Source organism: Musca domestica, unplaced genomic scaffold, assembly GCF_030504385.1.
Source record: "Musca domestica strain aabys unplaced genomic scaffold, Musca_domestica.polishedcontigs.V.1.1 1, whole genome shotgun sequence".
NCBI classification, from domain to species: domain Eukaryota; kingdom Metazoa; phylum Arthropoda; class Insecta; order Diptera; family Muscidae; genus Musca; species Musca domestica.
In genome coordinates, this window is record NW_026712114.1 from 23,488,485 (window position 1) to 23,503,935 (window position 15,451).

General features: G+C 34.9%; 1 protein-coding gene across 1 annotated transcript; it reads right to left on the reverse strand.

The window, feature by feature from the left end:
• Positions 1 to 48: 48 nt before the first annotated feature.
• LOC101892725 (transmembrane protease serine 9) lies at positions 49 to 12,146 on the reverse strand. The gene is made up of 4 exons (XM_005180991.3): positions 11,444 to 12,146; positions 5,876 to 6,803; positions 5,715 to 5,802; positions 49 to 383 (listed from the first exon to the last, which is right to left on the reverse strand). Exons 1-4 carry the CDS (start codon positions 11,559 to 11,561, stop codon positions 216 to 218), a joined length of 1,302 nt encoding a protein of 433 aa, XP_005181048.1. The 5' UTR covers positions 11,562 to 12,146; the 3' UTR covers positions 49 to 215.
• Positions 12,147 to 15,451: the final 3,305 nt, after the last annotated feature.

Sequence of the window (15,451 nt, forward strand, 5' to 3'; positions counted from 1 at the left end):
TAATTATTTTAAGCTACGCATACGATTTTTTATACGAAGAAAAATAAATAATTAAAAAAAAAAAACAGTAAAAAAATGAAACAAACATTAAATTTCAACATTGTACTTTTGGTGTTAGAATTCACATTAACTGAGTTCGAAACTTGTGGTGCATTTACAAAATGCAGGTATTTTAGAATTTTTTTAAATGTTAATTTCTTATTTTTTTATCTAGCTTACTCAAAAGCTATTGTATCCTGAATCCATTTCATATAGTGTGATATTCTGGTATACACATCGGGATATCCTTCAATGGAACAGCCGGAACCAAACGAGGTTATACCAGCCAATATCCATGGCCCGGTTTTTGTAAGGCGACACTGCAAGGGGCCTCCAGAATCACCCTAAAAACAAATATTTAATAATTTTGTAATGAGTAATAAATATAAACAAGAAAAAAACTGTAAGTTCGGCCGGACCGAACTTTTAATAGCCTCCACCATTTGGAACGAATTTGGCAATTCTCAAAAACAATAAAATCCGTTAAAAATTCGGTTAAAATTTAAAAAAAAAAAAACGAATGTAGCTGTTACATTAGGGTCTATACGACGACATGCACCTGCATAGGTAACTTTTGTCATAAGCAAGTACAATATTCAAATGCGAAACTTAACAAAAAAAAAAAAAAAAAACAAAAAAAAAAAATCGGTGAATAATTTAGCTAAAATCATCAAAGTACTGAATATCGGGAGGTACCGTTATATGGGGGCTATACCAAAACGTGGACCTATTTAATGGGCCATTTACAATACTAAAAGTCCTGCAAACATAATATACATTTGAGTAAAATGTTATTAAACTTTATAGTAAAATCTGGGTTTTCGAAATTTGCACCAAACAGGCTCTCGGCATATTGTTACATCACGGGATTTAAAATCGTTTCAAAAGGCATAATTCTTGCAAAATATATATAAAAAACATGTAAGCAAAGGCTATAGTCGTGTGGGGCCGACCATGTGATAACCTACAACACTAAAATATGTTAGAAGCCCCCTTATGTCTCAATCCATTTTGGAAGATTTCGCTTTTGAAATTATATCACGGAGCACTGCCCATATATTACCCTTTGCATTTTGACCAGGGACATTTTCCCAATATTTACGCACTCCGTCGTGCTGTTAGTTGTTGCGGTCCATTTTACAACTTATGGTCATCCAAAATGCTAGATTTCTTCCCCGTCCTTAGCTCTCTTCTCAGGCGTGTCGATTGGCTTCAATAGTGTGATCAGGATTTTTTTCTTCTGTTTTTGGTTCATTTGAAGCCCTAAATATTTTGCAATCATCTCCAAAGCAAGAGGCCCCTCTGTATCTACAAATTTAGACTCATGTATATGATTTGCTTGTCTACGATATATTCGTCAACGAAATAAGCAATAAAAAAGCTAGAATTTTTTCACGCAAAAGTGTAGTCCGATATTTCGTGTCCTTTTATTTCTATTTGCGACCTTTATAACGGCTCCAAAATCATTTCTACCCCTGAATATATTGCGGACATCTTTAAAAACAAAAGGCCTAACACAACGCAGTCCTTGTAAAAATTTCCGTGTGTTGTAAGGTGAAAAAATATTACAAAATATACACTTTAATATTATAAGTCAATTTGAAAATATCGCATGCGATAAAAAATATGAAAAATGTCATAAAATACTACATAATCTATGTTAACATAATTATTGGCATCTTTTTATGCGGTTTTTAAGATTTCATTCTTTTATGCCAAGAGGATTGAATTGACAAAATTTGTAAAAATCGGTCCAGTCATTCTTGAGATATAAGCATTCTAGCTAACATCCCCTTCCTTTGTATATATACATTTAATATATTTCGCTATACATATCCGATATATTTACTATCGGCACCTATGTAACTGTCAGAATTGACCTGTTCGTCTATTTGTGATTTCGCCAGGATTAAAAATATTCGCGGTTTGATGGAAAATTTGACTTTTGTTTGGCACAAATGTTATGGTCTATTTCACACACTAAATATTGCCCGATGATCATCAAAACTGGAAGGATTCTGCCCAGCCCTAAGCTCTAGCCCCATGCTAACATTCGGGTCGATTGGTCTATAATTGCGTCCTGAAGAGCAACTGCAAAATCAGGAAAGTTTTTGGTCCATTTTCGAGGTGTTACATAATTTTTGGCCCAATCAAACTTATAATACCCCCAACACAAAGTATTGTAGGGTATAAAAACAGTGGCCCAGATCGAGACTTTTTTAATCATATTCTGTATAATCGTTTCTAAAAACACACAACAAACTAAAATGCTTCGGAAAGTTTTTTTTTTAAGAGTTAAGGATTTAAAGTCCTTCATAAATGAAGTTCTTCTTTTAAAATTTCCACGACTATAGATCTTATGGTCCAAAACAAAATTTTCTGAAAAAAGGGAAAATGTTCAAAATCAAATCTACAATTTAAGCTTTCATAGACCTTACAAAGATTTTTTAATCCAATATTATGGCTCTGCCACAGCCTGAAAAAAAAAAAAACAATAAAACGCATTAAATTCGACTACGCCGAACTTTAAACACACTCCCCCATGAGATAAAGAAAGCCTCTAAAAATATGAATATCAGGATTTTGTATTTTTATCGATTGATAAAGATCTTAAAAATACCGTAATGCTACAATTGTCTGTTGCGAGTCATAAATACCAATTATGAAAAAAAAAAAACTTTTAAAAATGGGGCTAAAATCGTCAAAATATAAAATATTTGGAGGACCTGTTCCAGCAGTCTTATGCAACAGAAGAAAGAACCCATTACAGACTCTACATAACGAATGTTAAACAGTTTTCAGGAGAAGAAATGCGACTAAAATCATGAGAATACCGAATATCTAGAGGTACCGAAATATGGGGCCAAATGCAATCGTAGACATATAGGTACAATCATGGTACAATGTAATCCAGGTAGGGCACTTAAACTTTTCCAACATAGCCTACCTTCTCTTCATTGTGCCATGACATTAAAACTCTACAATTCTGAATATAGAATTTTAACAGTTCTTTTAGAAAATGTGACCAAAATGGTCAAAATACCGAATATTGGGAGGTATAGCTATATGAGGTCTATACGAAAACATGAACCGACATGGCTCCATTTATGAAGTTAACCTGTCTACTGAAAAAAATACACATGTGTGCAACATTTTAGCCATTGCTCCTTATTCGTTTGAAACATAGCGTGGCAACAACAGACAGAAAGACAGAGACAAACAGACATCGCTAAATCGACTTAGAATTTTACGCTGATCAAGAATTATATACCTTGTGGGGTCTAACAAGACTATTTCCATGCACCCTCCATATTATGAGGGCATAAAAACGTTCACAAAATTCCAGTATTTTAGCTCTAATATTCTTTGGAGACTATGTTCTCAAAATTTCCGATTATAGCTGTTATCGTTCTTTGAAAATTCGTTGCCTGCTTCTACTTGGGAAAAACATGCTTGATCTCCTTTAATAATTCTTTGAAAATATATTCTTAAAAATCCATAATTTAAGATCTAACAGTTCTTGGGAAATAACATTAAAAACTACGAATGTTTTTTTTTTTTCAAAATTCAGGGCTTTAGCTGTTGTTGTCCTCAGAAAAAAACTATCATATCCCTTAGGAAAATTTTTTGACTAATAAGGACAGTCCATATAAAGATTTTTGTTAAAGATCCCTGATTGTGGGTTCATATCTCTTGGAAGGAGAAATTTTCTTAAAAATCCATAATTGCTGATTTAAAACTACTCAAAACTATTTTTTAAATGCCGATTGAAGCTTTAGTCCTTGGAAAAAAGTTCTTAAACATCTTAAAATCTTCTAAGAAAATCAAGTTTAAAGAACTGATTGTTTGGATTAAAGTTCATAAAATCCATTAAAGTTCATAGAAATTTTAAATCCACTATAGAATGTCCTTAAAAAATTGCTGACAAAAAATCTTCGATCTTTATAGAATCCTTATCGAAAAAACTTTTTTGTTCCACGAATAAAGTTTAAAGTCTTTGGAACAATTTTCTTCAGATGGAACTAATATATGGGATGCATATCCAATTCTGAATCGATTTTAACCTTTTTTTTTTAACATTTTTATCTTTTATATCAAACAACATTGCTATAGAGTACATGATGTCACTTCGAGAAGGATTATATTAAACAAATATATATCGGAGCCTGGTTCCACCAAATGGAAACGTGTGTCAGAAATTTACTCCATTTGGCCAGTATTAGTCATTATTTGCACAAGACACCTGAAATCGCAAAAGGATATATATGGGAGCTATATTCAAATCTGAGCTGATCTCGATAAAATTTGCCAAAGGCATTTTCGAGCTCTATAAGATATCTGGTACCAAATATCATAGTTTTTGAGTGCATATTACGCATGTGTGGGACTTAAAACCCCAAATCGGATGAAACATATATATGGGAGCTATAGCTGTGTCTGAACCGACTTTCACCAAATTTTGATGTACTTCCTTCTAGAATGAATACGCTCGGATGTGCCAAAATTCAGGCCATTTGTACTGATATTGGCCACTTGGCGCACAATTAACCAGAAATCGGTTGAATATATATATGGGAGCTATATCCAAACCTGAACCGATCTTGATAAAATGAGGTGCACATTGCGAATGTGAGAAACATAAACACCAAATCAGATGAAACATATTACGGGAGCTATAGTTATATCTGAACCGATTTTTATCAAATTTGATGTACTTGCTTCTATACTGAATTCTGTCGGATGTGCCAAAATTCAGTTCATTTGGACTGATATTGGCCATTTAGTGCAAAATTAACCCGAGATCGGTTGAAGATATATACGGGAGTTATATCTAAATTTCAACCGTTTCTCACCAATTTCAATGGGGTTCCTCCTTGGGTTAAATAAAAATTGTTTGGAAAATTTCATTTTAATCGGAAAATAAATGCGACCTGCATTTTGTTCACAAAAATACATGGACAGACGGACGGGCAGACTCAAAATGTGATTCTATGAAGATCCTCAAGAATAACTATGGGTCTACCTCACTTCTTTCTCCATGTTACAAACAAATTCACAAAGACATAATACAAAGGGGAATCCTTCCTATATAATAGATATTTATTAGATATGAACTTTTATTACTTTTTCAATTAAGTTATTCAAATAATTTTTAAACACTTTATCTACAAAGGAATTTGCAAATTTGTAAAATCAGAGGAAATAATTGGGAGGTATAATTATATTTGTACTAAGTTGTTATATCCACCCATGTGTATAAACAGTTTCAGATTCTTAAAAACGCCTCGCTAATTTGCTCAAAGTTCTTAGTGCTCAGTTTCGAAAAAAATCAATTGAACTCATCGATTAATTTGGAATTCACTAATTAATATAACCACATAGACATATATTTTAAAAAAAGGTCACCATATATCAGTGCTAAATGTCTATACATTATCAAGCATTGTTTGAAGTATTTGAGGCTTCATAATCACAATATGTTGTATAGTGATTTATGTCAAACTCCAAGTAAAAAGTCTGTAACTTCATGAGATCTGCTGATATCACCACGAATATTTACATAAAACGTTTTTTTTGTGCTACGCCACTGTATGAATAAATCAATTATGTGTTTTATACGGCTTGATTGCCAATTTGTTAAATATACCTTATTATTTTAAACATTTCCAACTTACCACACATGTCCCACCTTTGCCATTCAGTTTTCCAGCACACAAATGTCCCCGATGTATTCGGACAAAGGTGCCATAGGCATCTTTGCACCTAAAAAACAAACATAAATTAATAAATACGTTCATTAAATATAACTAACCCAATCCCCTTCCCAAATAAATACCTCCTATTGTTGTGCAGTGGAACATTGGTCTTCAACAGCAAATCGGTTAAATCTCCTGTGACATTGGCTTTACCCCATCCCGTTGCCACACAATCGATATACGGCAAATCCGGATTATTATCTATATAACGATGGAAATGCTTTTGCTCCGACATTCCACCCTCACTTTCACTGGAATATTGAAATATTTTCAATATTTTATCATTTCGACGTCGTACGCTACGGCCATTGCGACTGCCTGCCAAACGTTGAGCAGCTGCCTGTTGACGCTTCAGGCGATTTGAAATTTTCAAATCCAGCAAATCCTTCATGGTTGGCATTGTTATATTACGATGTCGCCTGATATTTTGCACACTCCGCAGGAAGTTTTCCATTTTATCTGGTACTTGACCCAAATCCATTAACAAAGGATCATCCAATTCCTCCGCTTCCAAATCCTCATCGTCTTCATACTCAGTGTAAACAGGCTCATTAAACAGAAATGGTAAACATATTCTTCGTATATTCGATTTTTTAGACAGATCGGCAGGTTTTGACAGTTTCATCAGAACCAAATCGTGTAGGAAATTCTGATAACTTTTGTGGAGAACGATCTTCTCCACAGGTATCCTTTGTTCATAACCCGATTCCACAGCTCGATTGTATTCACCTAAAACTACCGTCCACAAAGGGGGTAAGGGTAAATTAAAGAGATCATTGTGAACACAATGTGCGGCAGAGAGTATCCAATATTGATGTATCAGTACAGCACCACACCAATGTCCGAGAAATCCTAATGAGGGATGCAGTAGCTCGAGAGATGCTTGCCAGGGATATTGTCCCTCTTTGGTATGACTGCCAGCAATTATTTTTGCGGTACGTGAAGTTTTCGGATCATCGAAAGGAAATCTAGATCTGGGCTCTCTTCGTGGAGGTCGTATGCCACAATCTGAAATTAGAAACAGATTAAATATAAAATAGACATTAATTTGTGTATCGATAAAAATAATTTTGAAAAAAATTATTTAAAACATCAACATTTTCAGAAAAAAAGCCGGGTTTGCCGATAAATTTTAGATTTTTTATATTCGGATGTTTGAATTTTGAAGAGAATCTGATGCTAATTTCGCATTATAAGAGAGATAGAATTATTAAAAAAATTTGACCCGTTGTGGGGAAGTGGGCAGATATCCACCACCTTCATTACAGATCTTGTTTTGTAGAAATATTGGAATGTGTAGAGTTAGAAAGGAATAATATGCTCATTTCGCGTTATACGAGCTTCATGGCTATTCAAAATGTTGACCCTTTGTGGAGAGGTACTTGATGGGATGATTCGATATTGTCCATTTTCGCACCTGACCCAGCACTGACAAAAAATATAAAATATTTGGAATATTGACACTAAATGGACTGATTCTTCCTTTTTCTATGAGGTCAATAATTTTCTTTGAAAAGTTTGACCCTTTGTGGGGAGATACCAGAAGGGGTAGACCAATGTTACGCATCTCCGGACTCGATTTAAGTTTTACAATAATATTACGATGTACCAAATTTGGACCAAATCGGACGGACCCCCCAAAATCGAGTCCAAATGCCTTTACAACGGATTTGGTCCAAAGAGACCTATCTTATAAAACCGTTATTTCTATGAGACACTTTTCACATGATATACAGGCTGAGATGAAAAAACTGCAACCAACTTCAGACTGCTGCCATTTCTTAGCCACCCGTCCGATAACGGTTAAAATTATTTCAGTGAGAGCTAATTATATTGTTTACGAGCGTATAAAAGTATTTTAGTGAGAAATTTCCAGAAAAAAAGTTATTTGTGATTGAATTCAAGCGTGACAGTGTGATTTCTTTATATTTGGCTGGAAAACCACGAGTGGCTATCGTTAAAGCACTCCAGCATTTAAATGTGAATAAATCTTTTGTGTCTCGTACCATCGCTCGTTACAGCAATACTGGTAGCGCAGCCCGACGTCAAGGAAGTGGACGGAAGAAAACAGCAACATCAGCAGAAATGGTTCGAAAAGTAAAGAAGCGACTTGATCGAAACCCGCGTCGCAGTGACCGAAAAATGGCTCGTGAGCTGAACATGTCGCTATGTTCCATTCGGCAAATATTGAAAAATGAGCTCGGTGTAAAGCCATTGAGATTCCAAAAAGTGCAAGAACTTACACCGCAACAGAAAGAAAATATATTCAAAAGAGCTAAAGAGTTTCTACGCTTGGTCGAAAGTGGTGAACTGCCGAATTTGGGTTTTTCCGGTTAGAAAACATTCATTGTCCAGTATTTTGTAAATAAACAAAATGATCGTGTTTACTTGCCAAAGAGGTCAGCTGAAAATGTGCACCTTCGGTTGGCCACCAGAACTCAAGCGCCGGCCATGGTGATGGTGTGGACGGCTGTTAGATGGTCGCTCTGCGCTCTTATTAATCGACTGTGGCATCAGAATAAATGCCGAATATCATTGCGAAAATATTGTGGAGGGTGTATGAAAGTCTTGGGCACGAAAGCATTTTGGCCGCAGACATTGGACGTTCCAATAGGAGTCAGCACCATCGCGCTCAGCACGCGATCACCTCAAGCAAGCCCTTTGCCGGGAATGGGCAAAAATACCGCAGAGCAACATTCGGGCAGCGTTTGACGGTTTCATTGGCCGTTCGAAGGCCATAATTCGTGCCAAAGGTGACCAATTTGAACAAATCTAAGCTTATTCTATCGTATTTCTACCTACGTATCTCTAATTTGATATTTTAATGGGAGTAGATCCTTTTTAGCAATGATCCATATTTTATAATAGCACCCAAGAACAAGATATAAATACGGGGAATATTTTGGTAGAAAGTTGTAACTCTCAAGCGAGCCAAGAGAGCGGACTTTTCGTCCTTTTTTTTAATTTTTGTTAAAAGTTTTCTAAACGGGATTGTAACAAGTCAAAATATTCTGCAAAATTATTTATAGTTCCTAGAAGACGTCAAAAGTTTAAACCTTATCTAAACGTCATATATATTAACAAGTAAAAAAGCAGCTAAGTTCCAGCCGTTTTTGAGTTATAAGCGGTCTCCTTAACATCCCCTTCTTTGTTATAGAGATTGTATATATTTTGTTATATATGTGATAACTTCGATATGATCATCAATTTAACGGTCAGAATTCGCTGGAATTAAAAATACTCGCGGTTGAAGGGAAATTTTCGTATTTCTTTTTTAATAAAAATTATTGTCAACTAAACCCGCTTCATGCAAAATTCCATGTCGATTGGTCTTGACTCAGCTTGGCGAGATGGGAAGATCCGTATGTAATTTCCTATGTGCAGGACCAATATTTCGAGGTGCTACCAATCAAATTTATAATAAGGTATAAATATTTTCATAACAAAGAAAAATTGGGAAATTTGACTTAAATATTTAGGGCAAAAAAGTAGAACTAAAATCACAATTATATTTAAGTGGAAGTGTTGGAGACTTGTTTCTGAGGAGCTGTCGCCAATTAATCGTGAAAAAAATGCAAAATTAACATTAGCATTAGGTATGCAAATCTGATTCCACACACTAAGTGAATAACCTCTAACAATATCCCCTCATTTAATGCTAATAACAGGTTTCTGCAGATTTTAGAATTTTTGCTCCAAACATTTTTAATTTATTGTTTAATATCAAAAACCCAGTTTTTTTATACTCTCCGACAGGGCATATTAACTTTGTCATTCCGTTTGTAACACCTCGAAATACACAATTAAGACCCCACAAAGTATATGTATACATTCTTGATCAGCATAAAATTCTATGTCTATTTAGCGTTGTCCGTCCGTCTGTGGAAATCACTCTAGCTGCCAAACGAAATGAAGTAAGTTGATAAAATTTTACTCAAATGTATGTTATGTCTGCAGGACTTTTGGTATTGAATATGGGCCATGAAGGTCCACGTTTTGGTATAGCCCCGTTATAATGGTACCTCCCTATTTTCGGTAGTTTCGTGATTTTAGAGGCATTATTCACCGGAATTGTTTCAAATTTGGTATTTGAAGTTCGTATGGATATTACAGTCTTAGACAGAAAATTTTCTGTGCAGGTCCACGTCTTCGTATAGCCTCCATATACCGGTACCTCCCGATATTCAGTATTTTGCTCAAATTTGGTATTTGAAGTTCGTAATGGATACTACAGCCTAAGACAGAAAATTTTCTGTGCAGGTCCACGTCTTCGTATAGCCCCCATATAACGGTACCTCCCGAAATTCGGTATTTTGATGATTTGAGCGACATGATTCACCAATTTTTTTTTGCAAATTTGGTATTTGAAGTTCGCAATGAATACTACAGCCTAAGACAGAAAATTGTCTGTGCAGGTCCACGTCTTCGTACAGTCCCCATATAACGGTACCTCCCGATTTTGGGTATTTTGATATATTAGTGTCATTATTCACCGGAATTTTTTTTCAAATTTGGTATTTGAAGTTCGCAATGAATACTACAGCCTAATACGGAAAATTGTCTATGCAGGTCCACGTCTTCATATAGCCCCCATATAAGGGTACCTCCCGAAATTCGGTATTTTCATGATTTGAGCGACATTATTCACCGGATTTTTTTTCAAATTTGGTATTTGAAGTCCGTAATGGATTCTACAGCCAAAGACAGAAACTTGTCTGTGCAGGTCCACGTCTTCGTATAGCCTCCATATGAGGGTACTTTCCGATATTCGGTATATTGATCATTTTAGCGTATTATCCACCGCAATTGTTTCAAATTTGGTATTTGAAGTTCGTAATGGATACTACAGCATATAACAGAAAATTGTCTGTGCAGGTCCACGTCTTCTTATAGCCCCCATATAACGGTACCTTCCGATATTGGGTACTTTGATGATTTTAGCGACATTCTTCACCGGAATTGTTTCAAATTTGGTATTTGAACTTCTTAATGGATACTACAGCCTTCGACAGAAACTTGTCTGTGCAGGTCCACGTCTTCGCATAGCCCCCATATAACGGTACCTCCCGATATTGGGTAATTTGATGATATTATCGATATTATTCACCGAAATTGTTTCAAATTTGGTATTTGAAGTTCGTAATGGATAGTACAGCCTAAGACAGAAACTTGTCTGTGCATGTCCACATCTACAGCCTCCATATATTGATGATTTTAGCTACATTATTCATCAAATTTTTTTTCAGGTTTCGCATTTGAATATTGTAATGGCTTCTGACAAAAGTTGCCTATGCAGATCCACGTCGTCATACAGACCCTTATATAATGGCTACAAACGGTATTTTTAAGATTTTAACAGAATTTTTAACGGATTTTATTTTTTGAAAATTGCGAAATTGGTTTCAAATGTTGGAGGGTATTAAAAGTTCGATCCGGTCGAACTTAGAGCTTTATTACTTGTTTTAATTAATGTGTCTATATTAATAATTTTTACCCATAGAAGTTTCTATATTTATCTTAAAAATCAATTTTTTTCGGGATTTTAGGAATGCAATCAACCACTAATCGTCAGTTATTTAATGCTGATAAGAATAATTATAAATAATTTAAAAATAGAATTATTTAATGTTAATAACCATAAATCTTACCCGTGGCAAATTGATTCGGCTTGTAGTATTGTGAGACAATCGAGGGTGATGATCCGGTTGTTGCGATCCCATTAATGACGACGGTGCACAACAAGAGAAAATGAAAGTTGACACGCATCTTCGAACATCATTAATGCCTCCAATTCATTTGTGAAACAACAACAACAACGACAATTAACGACAAGTTTGAAGGCAAAGCAAATAATTCGCAGCAGTTAAATAAAATATACGAAAAGCTTGAATTTCAACGGAATCTGGTGTTACTTCATATCCGTGTTAGCGTATTTTTTTTTTCTTTTAATTTTGCAGATAAGTGCTCCGCTCCACAATTCTTTGTGTGGTATTGACAGAATTATTATTTAATTTCACTGGCGTCTTTGGTTACACTTTCACGTAACGGCGATGGGGATATATACTTAATCTGACATTGTTTATTGTTGTTGTGATGTCGATTATGAAGATGATGACAAGCTAAGTAGCAGATGATGACAGCTTTAATAAAAGTCTCTTTGTTATATTGTATATGGTTTTTGCAGAATTTACTTAAATTGTCATGTTTGTTTTATTTGGGGTTTCAACTTGTTTTGGGTTCATAGACAGCGATTTCGAGTTGTGGGTTGGATGTTTTGACTTTTTCTTTTCGCTTTGCCTCTTTCGAGTTAACTGGGCTTACAAGCTGTAATTACGCTGATCTACATGCACAAATTTAACAAAGAATGCCAAAATAATAAAAAGCGTATTGTGATGCTATGTTATGCTATGCTGAGCTATATAATATAACACCATAACATAATTACACATAGACACACTCTCACTCACTAACAACAATAGCAACAACAGCAATATAGCGCTTTAATTATAAACTACCGAAAAGAAGAAAGGTTTACATTTTTGGTAGGTATGTCTGAATTTCTGTTTTGTTTTGGTTTCGTTGTGTATTTTTGGGTGGCGTGTAACTTTAGCCATTAATCACTGGCAACAGACAAACGATGAACTTTAAATTATATAATTGTCCAACATTTGTTCTATAAAAGATGGGAAGGGGGGCAACAAATTATAACAAAACATGATATTTTAATAGGGGAGCACAGGGGTTACATAAGAAAGTGTTATAATCGGATCTATCAGCCATGTAGGATCCTTTACCTCTACTCCTGAGATAAATAATAAATTCTTAGTTTAATTTAAAAATAATCTGATAAGATCTGATGATAAATCAGCCGCTGATCTTTTATTTAACTATATTTTGACTTGCGTTATGATTTTGCAAAATATAGACCCTTATATAGTTTGGTCTGGTTTGAGGTTTCAAAGGAGTGGGCCAATGTATCTGACCTAAGTCTCATATAAATTTGCCACATTTGGGCTATAACGACTACTTCATTCACCTTTGCATGAGAAATTTAGTATTTTTTTTTTTTGAAAATTAAGAAATGTGTGTGAGGTATGGGCGTGAGTGGACCGAAGTATTCCACTTCATCTAATATTGAAAAAAATATTGGGATGAGAATCTAACATTTATTTCCAAGTTTTTGCGAATAATTTATCAAAATTTAAACCTTTTGTAGGAGAGGTGCCAGAAAGAGTAAACCGATGCATTCTATATTCTCATTAGATTCCAGGTTAACAAGTTTTAAAAAAATCACTGACTTGTTTCGCAAATTATATAATTCAATTATATAAGTATTGAAAATTGTGATGCTTTGTGGGAGAGATTCCAAGAGGGGTGGACCGATATCTATCATCTTCATGCCCTATCTTGTGTTAATAGAAATATTAGGATGTATGAAATTTGAAGGGAATGGGAAGTTTGCTTTGCATTTATAATTGTTTCGGTTATTCAAAATGTTGACCATTTGTGGAGGAGGTACTAGAAGGAGTTTACCCATATATTGCATATTCACGCCAAATCTAGTGTTTATAAAAATATTGTGATGTGTGAAATTTGTAGAGAATCGGATGCTTATTTCTCGTTTTATGAGCTTCGTGGTTATTCCAAATTTTGACAATTTGTGTGGGAGGTACATGTTGGAGTGGACTGATAATTTCCATATTCGCACCTGACCTAGAATTGATAAAAATATTGGGATTTGCAAAGTTTCCGCATAAAATGGGATCATCCTTACTTGTTCTATACGAAAATTATTTTCTCTAAAAAATCAAAAACGTGGACCTATACAAACAATGTTCCGTCAATGGAGCTAGAACCCATAACAACAGCACATACCAATTTTTTAAAAAATTGGTGGAAAATGTGGCTGAATCCATCAAAACATATTTTATGGGGTCTGTGACGAATATTTAGATGTGTTACAAACGGAATGACAAATTTAATATAAGAAGGGTATATTAAATTTTTCATTCCGTTTGTAACAAGGTGGAGGGTATAAAAATATATGTCTGCATTGCCGAGATAATATAATAATATTGAGCCTTTATGAATGAGATATTGGCATTATATTGGTATGCGTGAAGTTTGATGAAAATTGAGTGCTTATTTCGCATTTTATGAGAGTATAATAATTAACCAGTAAAGAAAGTCTTAAAGTCGGGCGGGGCCGACTTTATGATACCCTACACCACTTTGCTAATTTAGTAGAGCTTCGCATAACAATTAAAAGTTTTTATGGGAAAATTCAATCATACACGCTATGATTATAATTATAATTTAAAGTTCAAAGGACTAAATATGCCGAAGCATTTGTATCTTTTAAATTCGGAATCGTATTGCCCATTTGGTGCACAATTAATTTGAAATCGGATAAAGATATATATGGGAGCTATATCCAAATCTGAACCGATCTCGATAAAATTTGGCAGACATTTCTGAGCTGTATTTGATATATTTCCCTGAATATCGTTGTTAAGGAGTGCGTATTACGGCTGTGGGTAACAAATACAACAAATCGGATGAACAATGTATATGGGAGCTATAGCTATATCTGAACCGATCTTCGTCAAATTTGACATACTAGCTTCTAGACTCAATTTGATCGTAAGTGCCAAATTCCATCCCATTTGGACAAATATTAGACGTTTGGTGCACAATAAAAGGTAAATCGGACGAAGTTATATATGGGAGCTATATCCAAATCTGAACCGATCTCGATAAAATTTAGCAAATGTATTTCTGAGCTGTATTTGATATATTTCCCCAAATATTGTTGATACAGAGTGCATATTACGGCTGCGGAGGACAACTATAACAAATTGGATGGACAATATATATGGGAGCTATATCCAAATCTGAACCGATTTCGATCAAATTTGGCATACTTACTTTCAGGCCTAATTTGGTTGTATGTGCAAAATCCCATACTATTCGGGCTGATATTACACGTTTGGTGCACAATAAAAGGCAAATCGGACGAAGATGTATATGGGAGCTATATCTAAATAGGGTTCGTCCTTGGGCCAAACAAATGATTTGTGCAAAATTTTATCTGGATAGGGCAATAAATGGGAACTGTACTTTGTTTACAAAAATACATGGACAGACGGACGGACGGACATGCATAAATCGACTCAGAATGTGATTCTATGCAGATAATCAAAAGGAACTATGGGTCTATCTCGTTTCCTTTTGCCTGTTACAAACAAATGCACAAAGACATAATACCCTGACCACCTTGTGGTGTAGGGTATAAAAATTTGAGCCCAGTTGGAGTGGTCCGACATATATATTTCATCTTCACTGTTGATCTTGTGCTGGTAGAAATATTGAGATGTGCTAATTTGAAAATGATAATCGGATGCTAATTTCGGGTTTTATCAGCTTCATGGGTCAAAATTTGGGCCCTTTGTGGGGGAGGTACCAGAAGGAGTAAATCGATTAATATCAATTTCATTGGTCAACCGGATTGAGCTAGACTCAGAAATTTGAAACGAAGGTCGCTGGTAGAAAATTTTAAAAATTCGAACTATAACTGTAGTGTAGTGCAAATTTGGAACCAAATTATGCGGTAATGCTAAAATCTTGACATTTGGTGTCAGAACTAATTCCGGGGT

Excerpts from the sequence above, each read along its gene's own strand:
- LOC101892725 (XM_005180991.3), bottom strand. The coding sequence starts at position 11,561 with ATGCGTGTCAACTTTCATTTTCTCTTGTTGTGCACCGTCGTCATTAAT. Across the intron at positions 6,804-11,443 it reads GCCGAATCAATTTGCCACGG|ATTGTGGCATACGACCTCCA; the intron begins GTAAGATTTATG and ends TTCTAATTTCAG. Across the intron at positions 5,803-5,875 it reads CCACTGCACAACAATAGGAG|GTGCAAAGATGCCTATGGCA; the intron begins GTATTTATTTGG and ends TTTGTTTTTTAG.